Here is a 25,716-nt window from a genome sequence, read left to right as displayed (position 1 = left end):
ATCTTATCCTATTTGTTAGTTTTCTGAAAATGTTTGAAAGTACACATAGCCATTTTAGTCTTGTTTCTTATAAGTAATTAATGAGTGCCCAGTGGAGATATTTTGCTTATCTTTATTGCCAGATTATGCAATCAACTATCTTTGCACTCTTTACTACTGGAAATAGAGTCCTTAGTGTCTTTAAATCTAATCAGATTAGAGGGGCACCTGGGTGACTCAGTTGGTTAAGCGTCTGACTTTGGCTCAGGTTATGATCTCACAGTTTATGGGTTCGAGCCCCGCATCGGGCTCTGTGCAGACAGCTTGGAGCCTGGAGCCTGCTCAGATCCTGTCTCCTTCTCTCTCTGCCTCTACCCTGTTTGTGCTCTCTCTCTCTCTCTCAAAAATAAATAAACATTAAAAACATTTTTTTTTTTTAAATCTCATCGGATTAGAGAGCCAATTTCAGAAACCCCAGAACTAATTCAGAATACTCATCTTTACAGTTCTGCTCCTTTAGAATCACCATCAGTACCAAAATCTTTTTTTTTACTAAAAAAATTTTTAATGTTTATTTTTGAGACAGAGAGAAACAGAGTGCAAGTGGGAGAGGGACAGAGAAAGAGGGAGACACAGAATCCGAAGCAGGCTCCAGGCTCCAAGCTGTCAGCACAGAGCCCAACATGGGGCTTGAACCCACGAACCGTGAGATCATGACCTGAGCCAAAGTCAGATGCTTAATCGACCAAGCCACCCAGGTACCCCAGTACCAAAATCTTTATTAGTCAGAGAAGCAGATCTAGTAAGGAGATTAATACAGATGTGTATGTGTATATTTATATAGAAGCCATATTTATAACTTTAAAAATATATAATTATTTATTTATTATAGGAATTGGTTCATGTGATCATGGAGGCCAAGAAGTCCCACAATTAGTCATCTGCAAGCTGGAGAACCCGGCCAGTGGTGCAATTCAATCTGAGTCCAAAGGCCTGAGAACCAGGATCTTCGATGGCTGTACTGGCTTAAGCCAGGAGAGCAAATTTGCCCATCTGCATTTTTGTTCTATTCAGGCCTTCAACGGATTGGATGGTGTCTACCCTCATTTGTGAAGGTGATCTTCTTTACTCAGTCTACTGATTCAAATGCTACTTTCTTCTGGAAACATCCTCACAGATGCACCCAGACAGAATGCTTTACCAGCTATCTGGGTACCCCTTAGCCCAGCCTAGCTGACACTAAAATTAACCATCACACCTACCGCCTTGTCCCATATCCTGCCATCTTAATTTTACATCCCAGTCTTCTCTCCTGAGCTACGTGATCACATAGCTACTGTCTACTTGCCATTTTTACTTGAATGTCTCACTTTACTTTCAGATATAATATGTACAAAGTTGAATTACCTCCCTTCTTCATGCCTCAATGACAGAATTCCTCAGCGAGGGGATTTCTCCCTGTGAGTGATGACACTTACACTCAGTTGCACATACCAGATGCCTGAGAGTCATTGATACCCACCCTTTTCTCCATTCTAGTAGATCACCTACAGTCTACCCAAAGTATAGCTCAGACGCTTCCATTTTCCCCTATTTATTTTTGAGAGAGACAGAGAGAGAGACAGAGAGACAGAGAGAATATGAGCGGGGAGGGGCAGGGAGAGAGGGGGCAGGGGATCCCAAGCAGGCTCTGCACTGACAACTGTGAGCCCAATGCGGGGCTCAAACCCACGAACCGCCAGATCATGACCTGAGCCGAAGTTGAAAGCTCAGTTGACTGACCCACCCAAGTGCCACCATCCTTCTCTCTCTTAATGTTGCCGTCCCCAGAGCTCATCTGTGACCACCTGTGATTTTTGTATTTATGTTCCAGTATTCTCTTTGGTTTGTTCATAGCACGTAAACACACTTCATAATTATTCTTTTACTTATTGCATATTCATTTCTTGAGAGTGGGAACCATGACTATCATATTTGTCATTGTTTTCCCAGCTCCTAGGACAGTGCCTAGTACTCAGAGGTAGGATTAGTAGATATTTGCTGCATGAATGAGAGCATTGAGGCAGAGCCTCTGCTTCTCTGTCGAAAGGAACCAGCAAGAGCAGCCTCATTCTGTGGCAATCACAACATTACCCAGCAGGGGGAGGGGGGGTGCATACCAGACAAAGTGTGTCAGAGGGACCATGTCTACTGGAGTCTCCATTGGGCTGGTGGAGGAGGCTCCCTGTTCTGGTTGTCATCTTGGGACTTTAACTCCAACTGCTGTAATCACACAAACTGGTAACTGTAAACTGATTCCCTTGAAAATATGTGGTTTGAGGGAGCTTTGGAGGATGGCAAGATCATCAACTTCTTTTTATATTCCTGTATTTTCTTTAAAACTTTATTTAAAGAGAGAGAGTGTGCATGTGCACGAGCAGGGGGAGGGGTAGAGAGCAAGAGGGAGAGAGAAAATTCCAAGCAGGCTCTGTGCTGATAGCACAGAGCCTGATGTGGTGCTCGATCTCATGAACCATGAGATCCTGACCTGAGTGGAAATCAAGAGTCAGATGCTTAGCCAACTGAGCCACCCAGGCACCCCTTTACATTCCTGTATTATTTAAAATTTTATAGCAGGCATATGTTACATTATGATTTAAAATTTTTATAGAAGTTTAAATAAATGTGTTTAAAAATAACGCACTTGGGGGGCGCCTGGGTGGCGCAGTCGGTTAAGCGTCCGACTTCAGCCAGGTCACGATCTCGCGGTCCGTGAGTTCGAGCCCCGCGTCGGGCTCTGGGCTGATGGCTCAGAGCCTGGAGCCTGTTTCCGATTCTGTGTCTCCCTCTCTCTCTGCCCCTCCCCCGTTCATGCTCTGTCTCTCTCTGTCCCCAAAAAATAAATAAACGTTGAAAAAAAAAAAAAAAATACTAAATAAAAAAAAAATAACGCACTTGGTTAAAAACTAAAACGTATTTGGTTGAGAAATGATGCTGCACGATTAATTTCTGAATGTGCTTTTCAGTGGTTCCAAGAGATTTGGCTTCAAAGACAGGATATTCTTTTGAGCAGAGTAAGACTGAGTCAGACTTCTTTCTTCATTTGCTCTTTTCTTCTTAATCTTCTATTCTGTGATTTTTCTATGCCATGATAGCTTCATTTGCTTTTGGTTTTGATTTGTCTTATTCTAATTTGTGATGGAATACAGGTTATCTCCTTGTAAAAGGAAAATTACTGATACTCTGGATGTGACTGCTAGGTGAGATTAGATACAATCAGAGTCACCTGTATGTACATAGGTAGTTAGTGACCAGGTTTGTAAGGCCCCAAGCCTCTGTCAGAAAGGGTTAGAGAAGAGGGGAATATGAAGATAGCTTATAAACTCACAACTCAGACATGTAGTATTTTGTTAAAGGATATAGATTCTCATCTAGAAACAGAAAGAAGGTCTATAGCACTTAGGTTTGGGTTCTGTCTTAGATCTAGAACACCAGCTGTTATAGCAGACTTTCCTGGGACCTCAGCTAAAATCCTGAGACAGGCAGCAGGGCAGAGTGTCTGCCTTTGATCCTTGCCACAAAATACTGAAAATTTCATGTTTCCAGGGGTACAGGGCCAAAGCCTGAGAAGGAGGATTTGAACTTAGGCTAGGCACCATTACCAAGGTATTTTGAGTGACAGGGAAAGAGAAGGCGAGTAACCAAATGTATTCAGATGATGTATATGAGTATGAAATGATGTCATTAAGAACAGCTAACATCTGTGGAGAAATTCTGACGTACCAGTCACTGTAGCAAGCTCTTTAGGGGTATATTATCTCGTGTAACTATTACCACAGTCCTAAGATAGTATTATCCTGCTTATAGATGAAGAAATAGGGCACAGAAGCCACACATCTACTAAATGAGAAGTGGAGTTTGAAGTTAGGAATTATGCCTCAAAAACTCACTCTTGTACCTTCCACTCTCACTATACTCCTTTCTGCTATACATGTCTGATATCATCTCTTAAGTCAGACCCAAGCTCAAATGCCAACAAATAATGTAAATTAGATTTAATTAGTTGTATCTGGGAGAAAATATAGAGTAGTGGAGGCTGTAAGAAACCGGGTGACCCTAGTTGGAAAGGACAGCAGGTATTGAGTTCTGGTGGATTGTAGCCATGGGGTATTTCGGGTTCAGCATTGACAAATCCTTGATGCTTAAAAATACCACATGTGTGCTGTAAAATATCTAGAAATCTGGATATTTATGTGAATTCTTCTTGTATTTCTTATTTAAAAAATTTTATTATTATAAAACTACTGTGCCATGCAGATCTAACAAAGCACATCTGGTAGCAAAATGTGAAAGCTGGAAAAGGGAGGCCATTTATTTTTACTTCCTCTAAATCACACATACCCTTCTATGACAGAGTAGACCTGGACATCACAGCCTTATAGGACAGTCATTCTGTACCATGAAGGAATTTTCGCTGAGTTCTCCAGTTTTAGTTGTTGGATTGTTAAAGGAGGAGCCAAAGAGAATTTACAAATCCCTTTACTTTTCCTTTCTTCCCAGAACAATTATCTGGCTTCTAAAACTGTTGTCTTCTACATAATCTCATGTTGAATGTCAATCTTTGAGTATTATCTCCTGACTTTGTTCTGCTCTCCTTGTGAAACAAATACCAATTCACCCATGGGCAATAAAGTTGGCTATTGCAGGAGCCAAAAGTAAAATAAATTTTATTCTTTTTTATTCTTTCTCTCAGGCTCAGAAGCCTCAGGACCTGTGTACAGGACCTCAGGGCCTAGGCGATGTCTATCTACCTTAGCTCCTGTCAAGAAAGCTAAGCTTAAGAGGTTGGCTGGGAAAATGGCAGAGTAGAAGGACCATAAGCTTGCCTTGTCCCACAGATACAACTAGATAACACTCTCATCAGCATAAATCACTCAGAAAAATGATCCGAAGACTGGCAGAACAAACTCCAAAATTAAAATTAGGCCACATCAAAGAAGGTAAGAAGGGCAAAGATGCAGTCTGGGAGTGAAATGGATCATGACCATACACGGTGGGGAGGGAGCTGGTGGCACAGAGAAGGGCAAAAGACAGACGTTCACACTGAAGAGCCCATGAGCAGGGAGGACATTTGCCTTTGAAAGCAAGAGGGGCTGAATTTCATGAGTTTTTATAACCAGCAGGACTTAAAGCTTGGAATCTTAAAAATTGGTGGGCTTGTCTCTGGGAGATCCCAGAGGGTTTTAGGAAATGGAATCCCTATCCTTAAAGAGACAGCATGACAAACAGCCTGTGCAGATACGCTGTAGGACCAGGACTTGGGAAAATGCTGGGAGAAGATGAGAGGGAGAGTGTTTGCTCATCTCAGAGCATGACCTGGAGAGACCCCTCCAGGAAGAAAGGAGCTAGCAGCACCATTTCCCTCCCCTGCTGCTCAGCACAAACACACAGCCACCCGCAGGAACCAGCAGGGCTGGGACACTCACTACCTAACTTGCTTACGTCAAGCAGTGCTTGCTTCAGCAGATCTGCCCTTCCCAGTCATGCCTGCCTCAGTCTTGGTGCTGTGGGCCCTTCTCATGCAAACCCTGCCAGTACCACATCTAACCTGCGTATATTGCGGGACCTTAATTCTGGCAGCGGCAGGGGCAGGTCTCATTTTGTAAGCAGACCACCACACACCTTGCTAAAATGCACCCCACCCCTGCTGGGGACCAATAGACAAAGAGAGCCTCTGTAGACAATGGTACTGAAGGAAAAAGAGGCAAAACTCAAAAGCAGAGCACATGCAACACACATAGGAGACACTCCCTGAAGCGCCAGGCCCTGAGGAACATGGGACACTGCATTGCAGGGCACTACAGGACTTCTTTATAAGGCTGTTATTGTTAAGAGCAAGAGAAGTGGCTGACTTTCCTAACACACAGAAACAGACACAGAAAGTTAGACAAAATGAGACAGAGAAATATGTCCCAAATGAAAGAATAGGAGCAAACCACAGCGAGAGACCTAAGCGAAATGGACATAAGTAATATGCCCGATAAGAGAATTTAAAATAATGGTTATAAAGATACTCGACTGGAGAAGAGTGGAAGACATCTGTGAGGCCCTTAACACAGATATAAAAAAGAACCAATCAGAGATCAAGAACACAATAAATGAAATTTAAAATACGCTTGAGGCTCTCTCTCTCTCTCTCTCTCTCTCTCTCTCAACATAAACAAATAAACTTAACAAAAAATTTTTTATAAAGGGGGCACTTGGGTGACTCAGTCGGTTAAGCATCCCACTCTTGGTTTGGGCTTAGGTCATGATCTCACAGTTTGTGAGTTCAAGCCCCGCTTCAGGAAAGCTATCCTAGGTTCTCCTTTTGCTGCTTATGCTTTGCCACCATGGTCACCACCAAAAGCAATCCCCAAGCAGGATTCTTTCTCCCTCTCTCTCTGCCCCCTCCCCTGCTTATGCTCTCTCTCTCTCTCTCTCTCTCTCTCTCTCTCAAAATAAATGAATAAATAGTACACTTGATGGAGTAAATAGTAGACTAAATGAAGCAGAGAAACAAATTAATGATCTCTAAGACAGAGTAATGGAAAATAAGCTGAACAAAGAAGAGGAAAGAAAGAAAATTATGCAAACTGAGAATACTCTTAGGGAACTCAGTGATTCTATCAAACATAGTAACATTCACATTATAGGGATCTCAGAAGAAGAAGAAGAAGAGAGAGAGAAGGGAATAGAAAATTTATTTGAAGAAATTATAGCTGAAAACTTCTCTAATCTGGGGAAGGAAATAAGAGGCACGGAGATTCCCCCCAGAAATTCAATCCAAGGAGGTCTACACCAAGACATATAATAATTAAAATAGCAGAAAGTAATGGCAAAGAAAAACATTTTTAAAGCAGCAAGAGAAAAGAAGTAGTTACATATGGGAAAACCCTATTAGGCTATCAGGAGATTTTTCAGCAGACGGTTTTCAGGCCAAAGGGAGTAGCATAATATATTCAAAAGCACCGAGAGAGAAAAATCTGCAGCCAAGAATACTCTATCCAGCAAGGTTATCATTCAGAGTAGAGAGAAAGATAAAGAGTTTCTCAGACAATAACTATTAGAGTTCGTGACCAATAAACCAGCCCTACAAGAAATATTAAAAGAGACTCTTTGAGTGGAAAGGAAAGACCGTAAGTGAGAGTATGAAAAGTAGAAACACAAAATCAGTGAAAACAAGTACTTCTCTAAAAATCAGTCAAGAGATTCATAAAATAAAAGGAAGTAAATATCTATAGATATGGGACATATATTTAAAATGTGGGAGGGAGAAGAGTACAGAATGGGTTAAGAGTACAGACGGTTAAGTAACCATCAACTTAATATAAACTGCTATATGCAGAAGAGCTTACGTACACGCCTAATGGTAACCACAAATCAAAACCCACTAATAGATACATAAGAATAAAGAGAAAGGAATCCAAGTATATCACTAAAAAAGTCAACTTATCATGAGAAGAGAGCAAGGGAGAAAGGATTAGAGAAAATCTATAGGAAAAAAAAACACTGAACAAGTAACTAAATAGCACTAATTACATACCTATCAGTAACTATTTTGAATGTTAATGGACCAAATGGTCCAACCAAAAGACATAGGGTGACAGAATGGATAAAAAAAACAAAACAAAAAACAAGACCTGTCTATAGGCTGCTTACAAGAGATTTATTTCAGACCTACAGACACCTGCATATTGGAAGTGAGGGGTTGGAGAAACATTTTTCATACAAATGGATGTCAAGAGAAAGCCAGAGTAGCAATACTTTTATCAGACAAAATAAACATTAAAACAAACACTGTAACAAGAGACAAAGAAGGACACTGTATAATAAGAAAAGGGACAATCCAACAAGAGAATATAACAATTATAAATATTTATGCACCCAACATGAAAGCACCCCAATACATAAAAACAGTTACTAACAAACAAACGAAATAATAGATAATAATATAATAATAGTAGGAGACTTGAACACCGCACTTACATTGATGGACAGATCATACAAACAGGAAATCAACAAGGAAACAGTGGCTTTGAATGACACACTGGACCAGATAGATTTAACAGGTATATTGAGAACATTTCATCCTAAAACAACAGAATACACATTCTTTCCAAGTGCACACAGAACATTCTCCAGAATAGATCACATATGAGGTCACAAAACAAGCCTTAACAAATTCAAGAAAATCAAAGTCATACTATGCATCTTTTCTGACCAAAATGCTCTGAAACTAGAAATTAACCACAAGAAAAAATCTGGAAAGAGCACAAATACACGGAGGTTAAATAACATGCTACTAAACAACGAATGGGTTAACCAAGAAATCAAAAGTTACATAGAAACAAGTAAAATCAATGGTCCAAAATTTGGGGGATACAACAAAAGTAGTTCTAAGAAGGAAGTTTATAGGAAGACAAGCCTACCTCAAGAAGCAAAAAAAAAAAAAAAAATAAAATAAAAATAAAAAAATCTCGGATCCAACAAAACATTAAAAAAATTATTCACCATGACCAAGCGGGATTTATACCTGGGATGCAGGGCTGGTTCAATATCTGCAAAAGGATGTGATTCATCACATCAATAAAAGAAAGGACAAGAACCATATGATCCTCTCAATAGATGCAGGGAAAGCATTTGACAGAATATAGCATCCTTTCTTGATAAAAACCCTCAAGAAAGTAGGGATAGAAGGAGCATACCTCGAGAAAAGCCATATATGAATGACCTAATGCTAATATCCTCAATGGGGAAAAACTGAGAGCTTTCCCCCTAAGATCAGGAACAAGACAGGGATGTCCACTCTCACCACTGTTATTCAAGTGTTATTCACTGTTATTGGAAGTCTTAGCCTCTGCAATCAGACAACACAAAGAAATAAAAGGCATCCAAATTGGCCAGGAGGAGGTCAAACTTTCACTCTTCGCAGATGACATGATACTTTACATGGAAAACCCAAAAGATTCCACCAAAAAACTGCTAGAACTGATTCATGAATTCGGCAAAGTTGCAGGATATAAAATCAACACACAGAAATCGGGTGCATTCCTATACACCAACAATGAAGCAACAGAAAGAGAAACCAAGGAATAGATCCCATTTACAGTTGCACAAAAGACCATAAAATACCTAGGAATAAATCTAACCAAAGAGGTGAAAAATCTATACACTGAAAACTATAGAAAGCTTATGAAAGAAATTGAAGAAGACACAAAAAAATGGAAAAAGATTCCATGCTCCTGGATAGTAAGAACAAATGTTGTTAAAATGTCAATACTACCCAAAGCGATCTACATATTCAATGCAATCCCTATCAAAGTAACACCAGCATTCTTCACAGAACTAGAATAAATAATCCTAAAATTTGTATGGAATCAGAAAAGACCCCGAATAGCCAAAGCGATCTTGAAAAAGAAAACCAAAGCAGGAGGCATCACAATCCCAGACTTCAAGCTGTATTACAAAGCTGTAATCACCAACACAGTATGGTACTGGCACAAGAACAGATACTCAGATCAATGGAACAGAATAGAGAACCCAGAAATGGACCCACAAATGTATGGCTAACTAATCTTTGACAAAGCAGGAAAGAATATCCAATGGAATCAAGACAGTCTCTTCAGCAAGTGGTGCTGGGAAAACTGGACAGCGACATGCAGAAGAATGAACTTGGAACACTTTCTTACACCATACACAAAAATAAACTCAAAATGGATGAAAGACCTAAATGTAAGACAGGAAGCCATCAAAATCCTCAAGGATAAAGCAGGCAAAAATCTCTTTGATCTTGGCCGCAGCAACTTCTTACTCAACACATCTCCGGAAGCAAGGGAAACCAAAGCAAACATGAACTACTGGGACCTCATGAAAATAAAACTCTTCTGCACAGTGAAGGAAACAATCAGCAAAACTAAAAGGCAACCGGCAGAATGGGAGAAGATATTTGCAAATGACATATCAGATAAAGGGTTAGTATCCAAAATCTATAAAGAACCTATCAAACTCAACACCCAAAAAACAAACAATCCAGTGAAGAAATGGGCAAAAGACATAAATAGACACTTCTCCAAAGAAGACATCCAGATGGCCAACTGACACATGAAAAAATGTTCATCACTCCTCATCAGGGAAATACAAAGCAAAACCACAATGAGATACTACCTTACACCTGTCAGAATGGCTAACATTAACAACTCAGACAACAACAGATGTTGGCAAGGATGGGGAGAAAGAGGATCCCTTTCACACTGCTGGTGGGAATGCAAGCTCGTGCAGCCAGTCTGGAAAACAGTATGGAGTTTCCTCAAAAAAACTAAAAATATAACTACCCTACGACCCAGCAATTGCACTACTAGGCATTTATCCAAGGGATACAGATGTGCTATTTTGAAGGGACATATGCACCCCTCATGTTTATAGCAGCACTATCAACAATAGCCAAAGTATGAAAAGAGCCCACATATCCATCAATGGATGAATGGATAAAGAAGATATGGTATATATATACAATGGAGTATTACTCGGCAATGAAAAAGAATGAAATCTTGCCATTTGCAACTACGTGGATGGAACTGGAGGGTATTATGCTAAGTGAAATTGGTCAGTCAGAGAAAAACAAAAATCATATGACTTCTCTCATATGAGGACTTTAAGAGAAAAAAAGATGAACATAAGGGAAAGGAAACAAAAATAAAAACAGGGAGGGGGACAAAGCAGAAGAGACTCATAAATATGGAGAACAAACTGAGGGTTATGGGAGGGGTTGTGGGAAGGGGGATGGGCTAAATGGGTAAGGGACACTAAGGAATCTACTCCTGAAGTCATTGTTGCACTATATGCTAACTAATTTGGATGTAAATTTTAAAAATAAAAAATAAAATTAAAAAAATAAAAAATCTCAAATAAACAACATAATTTATACCTAAAGGAGCTAGAAAAAGAAAAATAAAACCCAAAACTAAAAAAATAATAGTAATAATAGAACAGATCAATGAAACCAGGAGCTGGTTCTTTGAAAAGATCAACACAATAGACAAATCTCTAGCCACACTCATCAAACAAGATCCAAATAAGCAAAATCACCAATGACAGAGGAGAAATAACCAACACTACAGAAATACAATTGTAACAGAATATGAAAACCTATATGCCAACAAATTGAACAACTTAGAAGAAATGGATAAGTTCCTAGAAACCTAACAAAACTAAAACAGGAAGAAAGAAAAATTTGAACAGAGCAATTACCAGCAATGAAATTGAATCAGTAATTTAAAAAACTTCCCCAAAAACAAAAGTCCAGGACCAGAGAGCTTCACAGCCAAATTGTATCAAACATTTAAAGAAGAGTTAATACCTGTTCTCAAACTATTCCCCAAAAAATAGAAGAGGAAGGAAAACTTCCAAATTCATTCTATGAGGCCAGTATCACCCTGATATCAAAACCATATAAAGACACCACAGAAAAAGAGAACTACAGGCCAATATCTCTCATGAATATAGAGGCAAAAATCCTCAACAAAATATTAGCAAACCAAATCCAACAATACATTAAAAAAAATCATACACAATGATCAATAGGATTTATTCCCGGGATACAAGGATGGTTTAATATTTGCAAAACAATCAACAGGATATGTCACATCAATAAGAGAATAAAAACCATATGATTATTTCAATGGTTTCAGAAAAAAACATTTGACAAAGTACAACATCTATCCATGATAAAAACCCTATACTAGGTAGGTTTAGAGGGAACATACCTCAACATAATAAAGGCCATATATGAAAAAAACCCAGTGAATATCATACTCAATGGTGAAAACCGATCTTTTCCCCTAAGATCATGAACAAGACAAGGATGTCCACTTTCACCACTTATATTCAACCTAGTACTCGAAATCCTAGCTGCAGCTATGAGACAACATGAAGAAATAAAAGGCATCCAAATTGGTAAGGAAGAACTAAAACCATCGCTATTTGCATATGATGTGATACTATGTATAGAAAATGTTAAAGAATCCACCAAAAAACTACTTACTAGAACTGATAAATGAATTCAATAAAGTTGCAGGATACAAAAATCAATGTACAGAAATTTCTTGCATTCCTATACACTACTGATGAAGCAGCAGAAAGTGAAATTAAGAAAATCCCATTTACAGTTGCATCCAAAACAATCATATATCTAGGAATAAACTTAACCAACAAGATGAAAGACCTATACTCTGAAACTATAAAACACTGATGACAGAAATTCATGACAATGCCAAGAAATGGAAAAACATTCCACGCTCATGGATTGGAAGAACAAATAGTGTTGAAATGTCTGTACTAACCAAAGCAATCTGCAGATTTAATGCACTTCCTATCAAAATATCAACAGGATTTTTCACATAACTAGAATAAACAGTCCTAAAATTTGTATGGAACCATAAAAGACCTCAAGTAGCTGAAGCAGTCTTGAAAAAAACAAAACAAAACTGGAGGGATCACAATTTCAGACTTCAAGTTATATTACAAAGTGGTAGTAATTAAAACAGTATAGTACTGGCATAAAAATACTTATATAGATCAATGGGACAATAGAAAATCCATAAATAAACCCATAATTATATGGTCAGTTAATCTTTGACAAAGGAGGAATGAATATACAATGAATAAAAATAGTCTCCTCAACAAATGGTGTTGAGAAAACTGGAAAGTCCCATGGAAAATAATGAAACTAGACCACTTTCTTACACCATACACAAAAATAAACTCAAAATGGATTAAAGACCTAAATGTGAGACCTGGAACCATAAAAATCCGTGAAGAGAGCACAGGCAGTTAATTCTCTGACATTGGCCATAGCAACATTTTTGTAGGTGTGTCTCCTGATGAAAGGGCGATAAAAGCAAAAATAAACTATTGGAACTACATCAAGATAAGAAGCTTCTGCACAGTGAAGGAAATAATCCACAAAACTAAAAGGCAACCTACTGAATGGGAGAAGATATTTGCAAACGGCATATCTGCTAAAGGATTGGTATCCAAAATAAATAAAGAACTGATACAAGTTAATACCCCCAAAATGAATAATCCATTTAAAAAATGGGCAGAAGACATGAACAGACATTTGTCCAAAGGAGATATACAGATGGCCAGTGGACACATGAAAAGATGCAGAGCATCATCCATCATGAGGGAAATGCAAATGAAAACTGCAAAGAGATAATCATCTTACATCTCTTAGAATGGTAAAAATAAAAAACACAAGTAACAACAAGTGTTTGTGAGGATGTGGAGAAAAAGGAACCCTCTTGCAAACTGGTGCAGCCACTGTGGAAGACAACATATGGAGGTTCCTCAAAATTTTAAATACCCTATGATCCAGTAATTGCACTACTGGGTATTTACCCAAAAAATACAAAAGCACTAATTCAAAAGGATATACATACCCCTATGTTTATTGCAGCATTATTTACAATAGCCAAGGTAAGCAAGCAGCGCAAGTATGCATCAATTGATGAATGGATAAGGAGGATGTGTTGTATATATATATACACACACACATATACAACATACACGTATATACAATGGCATATTATTCAGTCATAAAAGAGAATGGAATCTTGTCATTTGTGATGACATGGATAGAATATAATGCTAAGCAAAAGAAGTCAGAAAAAGACAAATACCATATGATCTCACTCATATGGAATTTAAGAAACAAACATGCAAAGGAAAAAGGGAAACCAAGAAACAGACTCTTAACTATAGAGAACCAACTGATGGTTACCAGAAGGGAGGTGGGTGGAGGGATGGGTGAAATAGGTGAATAGGATTGAAGAGTACACTTACCATGATGAAAAAAATAAAATAAAAAAATAAGATAAAAAAGAAAGCTAAGCTTAAGCCTGCGATGTCAACTCTAAGCCTTATATATTCTCCTCCAAGTCAATATAATATCTCTTCTCTCTTTCTCCTCAAATTAACAAATTATCAGAGCACTTCTTGAGACATCTAAATTTCCATAATAATATTTTACTGTCAAAACCATCACCCATTACTTTCTCCAGTGCTATGCTGTGTGGCCCTCTCCTCTGCCTCCTCTACCTTTTCTCTAACCTCAATAACTACACAGGGAATTTTTTTTCTCTCTCAGGTCAGTGGTCAGAAATTGAACATGTCGATATCTGCAACTATTTGTAAGACAAAAAACTCACCCCAGGGCTATTGGTGATGGGTGTTAGGAGGGCACTTGTTGTGATGAGCACTGAGTGTTTTATGTAAGTGATGAATCACTGAATTATACTCCTGAAACCAATATTGCACTGTATACTGATTAACTAAAATTTAAATTTAAAAAAATGTTATTTTCAGGAGAGAAAAAAAGGATTGTCATCAGTCGCTTTGAAATCATAGGCAGCATCTAATCCAGGTCTCAGAGGCTTTCTCTCTCTCTCTCACTCTCAGCTGCCCCTCTGCCTCAGGCCTGACCACTTCAGTAGCTTGATCCAGGAGCGATTCAAACATCTCTCTGGGCTTTGAGTCTGTGCTCCTTGTAAATGCCCCTTCAGAGGGCTTCTGCTGCAAGTTTATTTGAGAGTAAAAGGGATTTGTGTTATCATATTCACTTCTATGCCAGTTAAATGAGGTAGCTGATGTTCCACGTTCGCTTCACCTCCATTGGAACTCTTATTCAACTACATCTTAGCCACTTCCTGGAATTCTTTGGCTGTTTAGTTGACCCTTGAACAACATAGGTTTGAACTGCACTTATATGCAGACTTTTTAAAATAAGTATTCCTATAGTACTATAAATGTATTTTGTCTTCCTTATGAGTTTCTTAATAACATTTTCTTTTCTCCAGCTTACTTTATTGTAAGAATACAGTATAATGCTTGTAACATACAAAACGCGTATTGGTCAAGCTTTCAATCAACAGTAGGTTATTAGTAGTTAAGTTTTGGGGAAGTCAAAGTTACATGCATACTTTTGATTGAGCAGGGCATTGGTGCTGCTAACCTCCACATTGTTCAAGCGTCATCTATACTAATCATAATCATAAGCATCTAATGAGCATTTTCTTGTAGTAGACACTATTTACATGCATCATCAAATTTCATTGTCACAAAATCCCTATGAGGTTAATATAATTATTTTTTAAATTAACCCAGTTATTAGTATGAATTTATACTGTAATTAGTGTAATTATCTTTCTTAATAAGAAAAGGAAGGCACAGAAACATTAACCAACTTGGGCATGATTGCATCATTAGTAAAAGACAGACCGGGGATTCGAACCCAGGTGGTCTGAAGCATAATGCTCAACTGAGAAGATGCTGCTGTCATGGTTCATGGCTCAGCTGAGGAATAGAAGTGGGGGGGCTGCACTTCTGTGCCATTCATTTATTCCTAGTAATACCACAGTAAAGGGGTGTATGGATGTTTGAAACTTTAGAATGTTATGATAGTTGAGAAGGATTGTTTGACAAGGGAAACAAAAATTTTCACCTGTACACAGGCTATGCCTATTCTCATGGTTCAAGGGATGTAACACAAACACAAAGGAAAATCTGTTACCAGTGGGGCCTTCATGGGCACAACCCAATTCCTGACTATGGTTGTCTGTCTTCAGGTTCATACCTTTCTTAAATCCTCCATAGTATAAATCCCCCCCTTTAGAACAGGTATCCTCAGGTGCCCTACTTCCTGCCATCAGCAGCAGATCTACTTTCTCCGCACTAGTATATATCCTGACATATAATAATCTACAGGTTGTTTCCCCCAAAGTGAATTATTCAGGTAGCCATAGGGATTGTACTTAAGGAAAAGATCCTCTGTAATCTAGAGGAGAACGATAGAAGCAATCTGTGGTCCAGAGGTCTTTACCACTGGCATGCCATTCAAGAGGGGTTTGGGTCTCTGCACCCATGGAACCGGTCCTAGGTGGTGTTTCTTTCTTTCTTTCTTTCTTTCTTTCTTTCTTTCTTTCTTTCTTTCTTTCTTTCTTTTTTTTTCAACGTTTATTTATTTTTGAGACAGAGAGAGACAGAGCATGAAAGGGGGAGGAGCAGAGAGAGAGGGAGACACAGAATCGGAAGCAGGCTCCAGGCTCTGGGCCATCAGCCCAGAGCCCGACGCGGGGCTCGAACTCACAGACCGTGAGATGGTGACCTGAGCTGAAGTTGGACGCTTAACCGACTGAGCCACCCAGGCACCCCTCCTAGGTGGTGTTTCTATGCCAAGTTGCTTCCCCTTTAAGACTGCTCATCAGCATGAGGTGTATATTTCCTCCTCAGTCTTCTCAGTCATTCAGCAGGAAAATAATGGTATGCATGCACCTGCACACACACATATATGTACACACATGCACACACATCCTGATGAACAGAAAAACAAGGCCATGGATCTTACTATCTTTTTCAAGCAACAGAGTATCTGGTGCTCGATTGCCAACCAATGGCTACCAAAAGACCTGGCTGAAATCCTGAAACTGCTGTTTTTAGAACCACATTTTAAGACTGGATATTCTTTTTAAAAAATTTTGTTTATTTTTGAGAGAGAGAGAGTGGGGGAGGGGCAAAGGGGGGGAGGAACAGCGAGGATCCGAAGCGGGCTCTGTGCTGACAGCAGAGAGTTCAATGCAAGGCTTAAACTCTCACACTGTGAGATTGTGACTGAGTCAAAGTCAGATGCTTAACTGACTTAGCTACCAGGTGTTCCAAGACTGGATATTCTTGATATTCTCTTTCAAAGAGGGAACACAGAACGATGGATCATCACTCTCATCTCCCAAATCAAAAAGGTAGATGTAGAGCTGCTTTTTTGATTTATGTAAAAATTTGTGACTCACAATGGTTATGGGACGATCGACCTTTCTTATGCAAACAACAGCTTCTAAAGCAGCTGCTTTAAATTTATGGAGCTTGGCTGTCCAAAGAAGAAGCAGTTTTGATTCTTAAATGGTCTCTGTGCCCTAGGGCAGAACGTGTTGTTTGTAGTAACAGGAAAAATTTGTGGTCCAGAAGTCCTCCTCTTTGGCAGCCAGGTAAGCAGAGAAGAAACTATTGTTAACCTCACCCTTGCTGCACCCTGGTTTCAGTGGGAATACACATATTACTTAGAAAAGTCCCTGTCGGGGCGCCTGGGTGGCGCAGTCGGTTAAGCGTCCGACTTCAGCCAGGTCACGATCTCGCGGTCCGTGAGTTCGAGCCCCGCGTCAGCCTCTGGGCTGATGGCTCAGAGCCTGGAGCCTGTTTCCGATTCTGTGTCTCCCTCTCTCTCTCTGCCCCTCCCCCATTCATGCTCTGTCTCTCTCTGTCCCAAAAATAAATAAACATTGAAAAAAAAAATTAAAAAAAAAAAAAAAAAAAGTCCCTGTCAAGAAAGAAAGATCAGGGAAGTACAGGCAAGGAGACGAAACAAAGGTGCAGTGGTACCGCTGAGTGAGACCCTGGAAGGTGAGCATTGCACAAAGCTTGGTATTTTAGATGCCGTAATTGCAGCATTTAAGAATTATGCCCCTCTGTGCTCAGTCTTTCTCTGACTTGGATGCTCTCATGCAGTCAGTCATTGTGGGAAGGGTTGAGGAGTTGAATTTTATCTTTCAAAGACAAAATAGGGGCAAATAGGGAGATCTGGGAGACCCAGGGTCAGGCCTTTGGGAGAGCAAGGGGAGAGTGGTAGAATTGACTCAGCATTCAAAATCCTGGAAGGTGTGCCTGACTCTGGGCTTGGTCTGGGAATAGAGGCCCTTCTGATAATCCTGAACCAGGCTCTTTATGCCCTTTCCTAGAAGAAACTACTTGTGCCTAGGACTTTGGGATCTAGAAAAGCACTTGGAGATGCTCAGAAAATCACAATGAGAGGGGAGGTCTGGAGATGGGGGAAGAGATACAAGGAGAACATCCCCAAAACATTTCAGTTGAGATTCATTTAGAGATTTTACACAATCCTTTAGATATTCCTTCAATTTTTGGTCACCCTGGCTTTTAGAACTCAAGATCTCCCCTTGTTTTTGGTAAATTGGAATTCATTTAATTTTCTTGCTGCTCACTCATCCGAGAGAAACCAGTCTGTTCTGAACCAGAGTCTCTGACTTCAAAGGCCATTCTAGAAGAAATTGTTCTTGATCTTCTCTTCTTGCTTACTCCCAGACAAGATGACTCTAAGCCTTAAAGATAGTTAACCTTTAGCAGGTCACTCCTGCACTAACCCCACTGCCAGGTTTGTAGAGCCTCAGCTGCAGCCCCTGGGCTATGGTCCTCTTTGGACAGGTGACCTCTGAGAGTAGTCTGTTGGCTGACGCATCTGACACCTACTCAGGCTAGGGGGATGTGTGTGACTCCTGAGATTCCCACACACCCAAATCTTCCATTATCTTATCTCAGTTATGTTCTTGTGCTTTGGCATTGGGGGAACATATATGACAGAACATTCTGTTCACTTTTGCTTGGGAAATAGAAATAGTGAATTTCATAGAGTTATGTTGCACGGTGGTGGGTCCAAGTTTTCCCAGTATAACTTTCTAACAAATTTGTGGGAACCTAGGTCAATATTCTCACTCTCCTGCACACCAGGGTTTTCTTGGGTAGATGAGAACAGGCAGAAGTTATACTGCTCCCGAGCAGAATAACTCAGGAGCACTATAACTTCTAGTCCCTCTTCTCCAGACTGACTGGTCAATGTCCTAGCAGCCTGTAGAGGGAAGCACACTAAATAGGTAATGGGTATTAAGGAGGGCACTTGTTATGTTGACACTTGGGTATTATATGTAAGTGATGAATCACTAAATTCTACACCTGAAACCAATATTACACTATATGTTAACGAATTAGAACTTAACTTACATTTTGAAAAAGAAAAAAAAAAGCACATGAGCATTTACTGTGACCGCAGTCCTGGAAGTTGGGCGAGAACTGCTGTTAGGGGTGGCTTGCAGCAGCCTTCCATCCTATACTCATCACTCCAAAACGGGGTGGGCAACTACTGGAACAGGGGACTGTTAGGCAGTGGGCTGGGGCAATGGAACAGGACTTCAGGGCAAAGCCCTCACTGCCTTAGAGACTGAGATCCTGCTGACTCAGTGTAAGAAAAACGTCGGGAAATAGGGGCTTTTGAGGAGGAGTCCTCTTGAAGAAGTCCATTGTCACTCCTGGCCTCCCCACAATCCATCCACTGTCAAGTCGGTTAGATGAGTTAAGCTCCAAAGCAGGGCATGTGGTAGGAGCCGAATCGATGGGAAGTGGTGACCCAGAATCCATGTCTGACCCTGAATTCCCATTTCTTGCTCTGTTAGCACCAATCAGACATGATCCCTGACCTGACAGCTGAGAGCACCCAGATCAGGATCTCCCTCTGTCTTCACACTGCGGTGAAATTGCAATTCAGTCCTGTTTCTTAGGCATAAAATAAAGACATGGGGCTCTATTGCTTCCATGCCCAACTCCTCCATTTGACCCACTGGGGAAAACGGTGCCTTCAAGGCTGCCCACAGTGAGAAAGTCTGAAGGACAGTGAAAGGAAGGAAGTGGGGCTGCTTTGGGTTGAGTATGGGGGGACGTAAAGAGTTTCTGGAGTGACCCAGGCATGCAGGGCAGTGATGTGGGGTGGGTCCAGCTACTAGAGGGAGTGCAGTTCTGAGGCAGGGCTGGGTGAAGGGCTAGCCAGGAGATCGAGTCAGCCAGACCCCATGTCCCCTGCTGGCCCGGCAGTGAGGCAGGTTTGCAGTGCGTGCAAGGGAAATGGTCATGGAGGAGAAACATGCCTGGACCTCCGTCACACATGTCCTTTTTTCTGGGTGTGTGGGGCTCAGATGGAGTCCTGTAATACAGCAAGGCTCCCTCTTGTCATGGACTCACCTGGGACCAGATGATCCCACCCTCAGGTGTGTTCCCTGCTGAGCAGGGCCAGGGCAAGTGCTAGTCTGAGGTTGGCAGAAATGGTTGAAGGGGATATTGCTCTATGCAGGGAACTTTCTCTGTGTGAGTGGGGGTGGTGTTCTGCTTTTATTTTCTTTTTCCCTGTATCCTTTGCCCTTTCGCTGCCTTCCTGCAGGGACAAGGTGAGCCCAACCACGGGCTGACTACAAAGGAGCCAAATGTGGCCTCAAGTCCATTACCTTCTCCTCTGTCTGCAGAGATAGGACGTGGGTACAGGTTGAGCCTCTGGGCAGGGCGGGAGCAGCAAAGAGCAGGACAGCAAGTCCTTCAACCTCCCATCTAGGGAGGGGCAGCAGGCTGGAAAGGCTTTGAATAGGAGCCAGGGGTGGAGGAGAGAAGGTGCAGACCCTCAGCCCCAGGAGAGGCCCCAGGGGAGGGCTGGGAACCTAGTTCTGGGGGCTCAGATATGGAGGTGGGGAGGAAAGAATGCCTGCACAGCACATCCTCTCTCTCTGTGGGAGGGAGAGGTGGCCACAGGTGTCCAAGGTCTGTCGGAGGCACACACTAAGATCCTGAGGACAGAAGTGTTGAAAGGCTAAGCAGCTAGCCAAAGCTTCTGGCTGAGTCTGGAAGGCAACTCAGGTGTTAGCCCGTTTAAAGGGATTTGCCAGGGCACAGGCTCCTGAATCTCCCACCATTTCTGGGCCTCACATTCAACAGGGAAGACAGGTACACTGATAAAGTCACAATTTTCACAATAAGAAACCAGAATCTCATACGTATCATGTACAACCCTTCTCGGATTGTAAAGAGAAAGAAACAGCATGATGTAGTGGAAGGATATGGCTCACCGGGTCCAACCTTGTTCCCTGGAGAGTAATACTTCATCTCTAAGTGTGCTTGGGCTTCAAGCACACTTGAAGATGAGGTCAATTATTTCTAAGCTATGTGGTTGTTCAGAGAAGTCAAAGAAATCAAGAATGTTTGCCACCAAGTAGGGTCTGACTGACCATTATCATATGTGAATTTATTAAGTCCTAATAACTACAGCTGATATACCTCTGACAGCCCTTGATTTCACCTGTGAGGTCCCAGATCCCAGAGAAATGACTAAGTTGTTTAAGGTCACGTAGCAGGTAGGTAGCACCCTTGGGCCTCCATCCCAGATGTACAGGGAGTACCCTCCTGGCGAAGATTACGTGAGGGATCGTACTTGGGAATAGCATGTGTCTGGCTCTGGGAATAAGTCCACTCAGATAAGTGGGCCCCACACTCACTCTGTCCCCAAGACAGGGGAATCTGCCGTTGCCATCGCCTGTCTTCTCTGTGGTGGTCACCAACCACAGGTCATCCCGCAACTTGGTACTAGGGGCTTTTCACCGTTCCCTCGTGTCTCAGGTTAACCACACCAACGATGCATTCACTTTTTCATCAGATAGTCTTGCCTATCTGATAATTGCAAGGCATCCCAGTGCTGAGGAGAAAGCAGCAAACACAACACAGGGAAATCTTGCATTCAGGGCGCTTTCGTTCTTGAGAGGGGAAAGAGGCAAGGAAACATAAATGAGGAAAGTCTTAGAATGACAAAGCGGCTTGAGCATTCCAGAGAAAACGGGAAAGGGACGTGGCAAGCGTGGTAAGGGAGTTTTGCACGTATGTACAAATATTTCCTCTTTACATGTGTGTATATTGGAAAGCCTCGGTGATAAAGTGACACTTAGTAGATGAAGGAGGGAGGCACAAGTGTGTGGCACCATCTGGAGGAAGTGAGGCAAAGGCAGGGGACTGATGGGAAAGCTCATTTCCAGCCCACCCTGCTCCCTTCCCCCCTTTGTCCCCTTTCTAGTGACTGATCCAAATATGTCTTCCTCTCTCCCCATAATCCCCAGTGTACGTCTCCCCACTGGAATCATTTCCGGTCTTTGTCTCCTTTGAACAAATTAGTGAATAAAGCTGAAGGGAAACTGATCATCTTCACCTCTGCATCCCCCTTTCTTGTGCTGCCCCATCCATCTCTCAGAGGGGTGTTAATGCTGGGCGGTCAGACCACATCTGGAGTATCCTGATGGCAGTGACGACTCACTTTGGGAGGGATGGAGTATCGCTGGAGGTCATGCTGAGGCCAGTGTCTGGATGGTTCTGGTACCTGAAAGGGACTGAGCCACTCCCTCGCAAGGCTCAGGGCCCCCAGATTTGCTACATGTGAAAGGCTGTCCTGGAACGTGGGCTTAGACATGCTCCGTGTAGGCCAACGCATAGAACGACAAGCGAAGTGAAGAGGTACTAGGGAGAGAGATTCTACACCAACGTTAATCAGTTCCTTATACTAGATCTACTAAAGTGAAGTGAGCTGTCTGGGTGGGCTGAGTTCCAAGTATCTGGAGAAATGCAAATGCAGACAGGATGTACCGTCTCCTGGGAACGTTGTAGAGAGGATTCAGGTGGCTTGATCTGAAATCATGTGATCTAGTGGGATGCCTGAGGGCAGGTGATGGGAATAAATAAAACTGGGACATCTCACGTGGGACCATCTTAGGAATGGACCCCGGGATGTTCCAGTTACTTCTGCTGGGCATATTCACAGTGCTCTTCATGGATGAAGGTAAAACCTGTGAGGGAGGCAGTGATGGGTGGTGAGAGGCTATATGGGGAGGAACCCGAGGTGGTTTCTCAACTTGACTTTTGAGCTACTGTAAAATGGCTGATAGAGAATTTTTCTTCTTCTCTTCATAGGAGACAGAGTCCTGATATCAAAAGGTATGGTGTAGCTGGTTTGCAGTTTTTGGATAAATAATGGCACAATGAGAAGGGACATTCCTGACTTTTTCACAGATTTTCTACCCTCCCTGACTATATTTCACTCTCTGCACTCAGTGCTCTAATGTCTTCTTTATGCCCCCAGACTTCGGTGAAGGGGAGAGGAGTCTTGAATCCTTGGAGTCATAGCTGTCACCCACTCAGGGGAGTAAGGACCCCTGGCAGAAGTTGGGAAGGGTGTCAGCTTCCTTCTTTGACATCTATACCTCACCAGTGTAAATGTTGACAGGAGAGGTAGCAGAATTACTTCCCCTAGAGCTCTGCTTTAAATCTTTTCTCTCTTTAGGGATTCGGTTTTGCTATCACTGTGACTTCTTTGATGGATTCAAATGCCTCACTCACTTGAAAAAGTGCTGGAAGTTCAATCTAATGATATATAACAGGAGTTGTACCATAGATCACTATTACTATAATGATAAAATTACAGGTAAGTGAGAGGTAGAGAGAGACACAAGACAATTACCAGTGGTGCCCACCTTCCTTGAGGTCAAGGTGTGGAGGGAACAGGGACCATGAGAGAGGCTGGGAAAATGGAATTCTCCATACCCCAACCTCGGGTGGAGCCTGTGTGGGAGGCAGATGTCTTTTGCCTGATCCTGTCTAGAGAGACCGAGATGAGATGCAGGCACAGTTGGGGGCTCATCCGTGGCTACAGGAAACCAATGAGATTTTTGAGAGCCATCATTGCCAGGGAAACAGTGTGATTAAGTAAGGCAATTACCTTTACTTTTCTTCTCTCTTTAGGGAGATATCTGTACCGATATACAAAACTGTCTTGTAATCCTTGTGAAGAGGGAATGTTCCAAATATACCATGACTTACTGAGAGAAACATTTTGCTGCAATCATGTTGACTTGTGTAATAATGGCAACATAAATATGGATACTACAGTGAAATTTGGAAAAGAGATAGATTTGATGGCTGAAAAGTCATGAGGTAAATCAAGATAAACATGTGCTTAAGATTTTTAAACTATATGGGAATACACATCTTCTTAAATAATACTCTCCCCCTGAACTAGAAAAAGAGATAATATAGGGGCTGGCTTAGTCAGAAGAACATGGGGCTCTGGATTTTGGGTTATGAGTTCAAACCCACATTGTGTGTAGAGATTACATAAATAAATAAACAAACAAACAAACAAAAAAGAGAGAGAAAAAAAGAGATAGTATAAATGGAAACAGACCATAAAGTAGAAAAGATACACACAAACACACGTACCATAAAACAACATGACTGCACTGACTAAACATATCAGCCAAATTAATTTAAAAAAAGATTTTAGTTTGGTAAACAGAGCAAAATCCAACTCTATGATGTTTCAGAAATATGGCCAAATAGTCAGCATTGGTGGTATAGTGGTGAGCATAGCTGCCTTCCAGAAATATGGCCAAATCAAAGCAATTAAAAATGTGCAAATATAAACGCATGGGAAAATATATATGAAAAATTAATATGGATCATGAGCCTATATTTTATGCTCCAGATCATCAAAAGAGAGAATATATACTTCATGTTATTAAAGCCACTAATCTACAATAAAGATATAAATTATTAAAATTGAGGCAGCCAATACCACAGCCATGACTTTTGGTAACAACTCTTCTATAGAAATTATAGAAGATATGATGAGAAAAAGAAATGCATGCTAATCACCAGATCATGTGGGTAAATAATTAGCAAGGAGATTAAACACATATACAATACCATTATTAAGGTGGATCTTATAAACCTACATCTAATCCTGAACTCAGATAATAGAGTGCCCATGGAACATTCACAAAGATTGGTCACATATATTAGCCCTTTGGAGGATAGAGTTGATTTACATCTGAACTGTAAAAGGCTATATTTTTCTCAGTAGATGCTTGGACTTTTGGCCAGGATAAAAAATACATTTATGATGTTCTCTTTAAAGTCTGAAACTCCCCCGGTGACTCCCAGTGTCATTTTATTTGCTGATATAAATAAACTGTTTCCCAACATGGCTTGATCACATGGTCAGAGAGGCATTATAACCACACCCCACCCTACCAACCACATGCACCCTCATTAAGAACTTCTGTTTAAAGTACTCCTGAAGCTGAGATCCCTCACATAAATTGTGATTGTTCAATCCAGTGACAGAGGGCAATCTGTATGTATGTAAATGATGAGTCCTGGGAGCTTGCACATGGAATGTCTCCCAGATTTCCCTAAAGTTTGTCTGCCCTCTCTTTTTTTTGCTGCACTGTATCCTTTGTCTTTAAATAAAGTCTGTATTCAGTATGCTCTCTAAGTATGTTCTTAGAGAATATGTATGTTCTATGAAGTCTGATGAGTTCTTTCAAATATCTAAACTTGGGAAATCTTTGCAAGTCCTCAAAGAAATACTCAAATTCCAAGAAATAGAAATAATATAACAATATTCACTTACCACACGCAACAAATTGGAAGCTGAAAACAAGACCAAAAATGTGTCACCGCTTGGAAATATAGAAACATGTTATTAAGCAACTCTTACGTTGAAAGGAAAATCTAGGACCCACACACAAAAATGCAGAATTTCTTAACAGAAAACATGATATATCAAAAACTATGGAATACAGCAGTAGCATTTATCAGAGGAAAATTCATAGCATTAAATACACATAAAATTTTAAAAGCAAGAAATTAATTAAACATGCAACTCAAAGTAGCAGACCAAGAACAAAGTAAATAGAAAAGAGAAAGAACCGTCAATAAGTAAAAACAGAAATCTAAGAGGTGGTGTATTTGTTTCATATGGCTGTGTTACTTTCTGTGCTTTGTGCCATAGACTTAGTGGCTTAAACACACACATTATCTCACAGTTTCTATAGGTCAGAAGTCCAGACATAGCTTAGCTGGGTCCTCAGCTCAGAATCTCACAAGGCTGCAGTCAAGGGGTAGACCAGGCCATGTTCTCATTTAAAGACTTAATGTAGGAAGAATCTACTTCTAAACTCTTGGCCTGTTGGTAGAATTCATCTCTTTATAGTGTGTCTGGGCTGCAGGGCTGGTTCAATATTC

At 40.9% G+C, this 25,716-nt stretch overlaps 1 protein-coding gene across 4 annotated transcripts in view; it reads left to right on the top strand.

Moving 5' to 3' along the window:
- The window catches only part of LOC123600901 (prostate and testis expressed protein 13-like), a 70,213-nt gene that overhangs the window by 16,479 nt on the left and 28,018 nt on the right, over positions 1–25,716 (top strand). The window contains exons 2-6 of one of the 4 annotated variants that reach the window (XR_006713869.1): positions 872–1,094; positions 4,712–4,958; positions 22,603–22,626; positions 22,973–23,113; positions 23,431–23,622. Coding sequence is in view for 3 of the 4 variants with exons in the window: in XM_045483389.1 (XP_045339345.1) it covers positions 22,408–22,471; positions 22,603–22,626; positions 22,973–23,113; positions 23,431–23,621 (420 nt within the window). In the remaining variant the exon portion in view is untranslated. Of the gene's footprint in view, positions 1–871; positions 1,095–4,711; positions 4,959–20,996; positions 22,472–22,602; positions 22,627–22,972; positions 23,114–23,430; positions 24,998–25,716 lie in introns of those variants that run through there. The other 3 variants (XM_045483390.1, XM_045483389.1, XM_045483388.1) reach the window with 3 other exon arrangements.

Source organism: Leopardus geoffroyi, chromosome D1 (assembly GCF_018350155.1).
Source record: "Leopardus geoffroyi isolate Oge1 chromosome D1, O.geoffroyi_Oge1_pat1.0, whole genome shotgun sequence".
Taxonomy (NCBI): domain Eukaryota; kingdom Metazoa; phylum Chordata; class Mammalia; order Carnivora; family Felidae; genus Leopardus; species Leopardus geoffroyi.
Note: the sequence above shows the minus strand (reverse complement) of the source record. Positions and strands in the feature narration are given on the sequence as shown.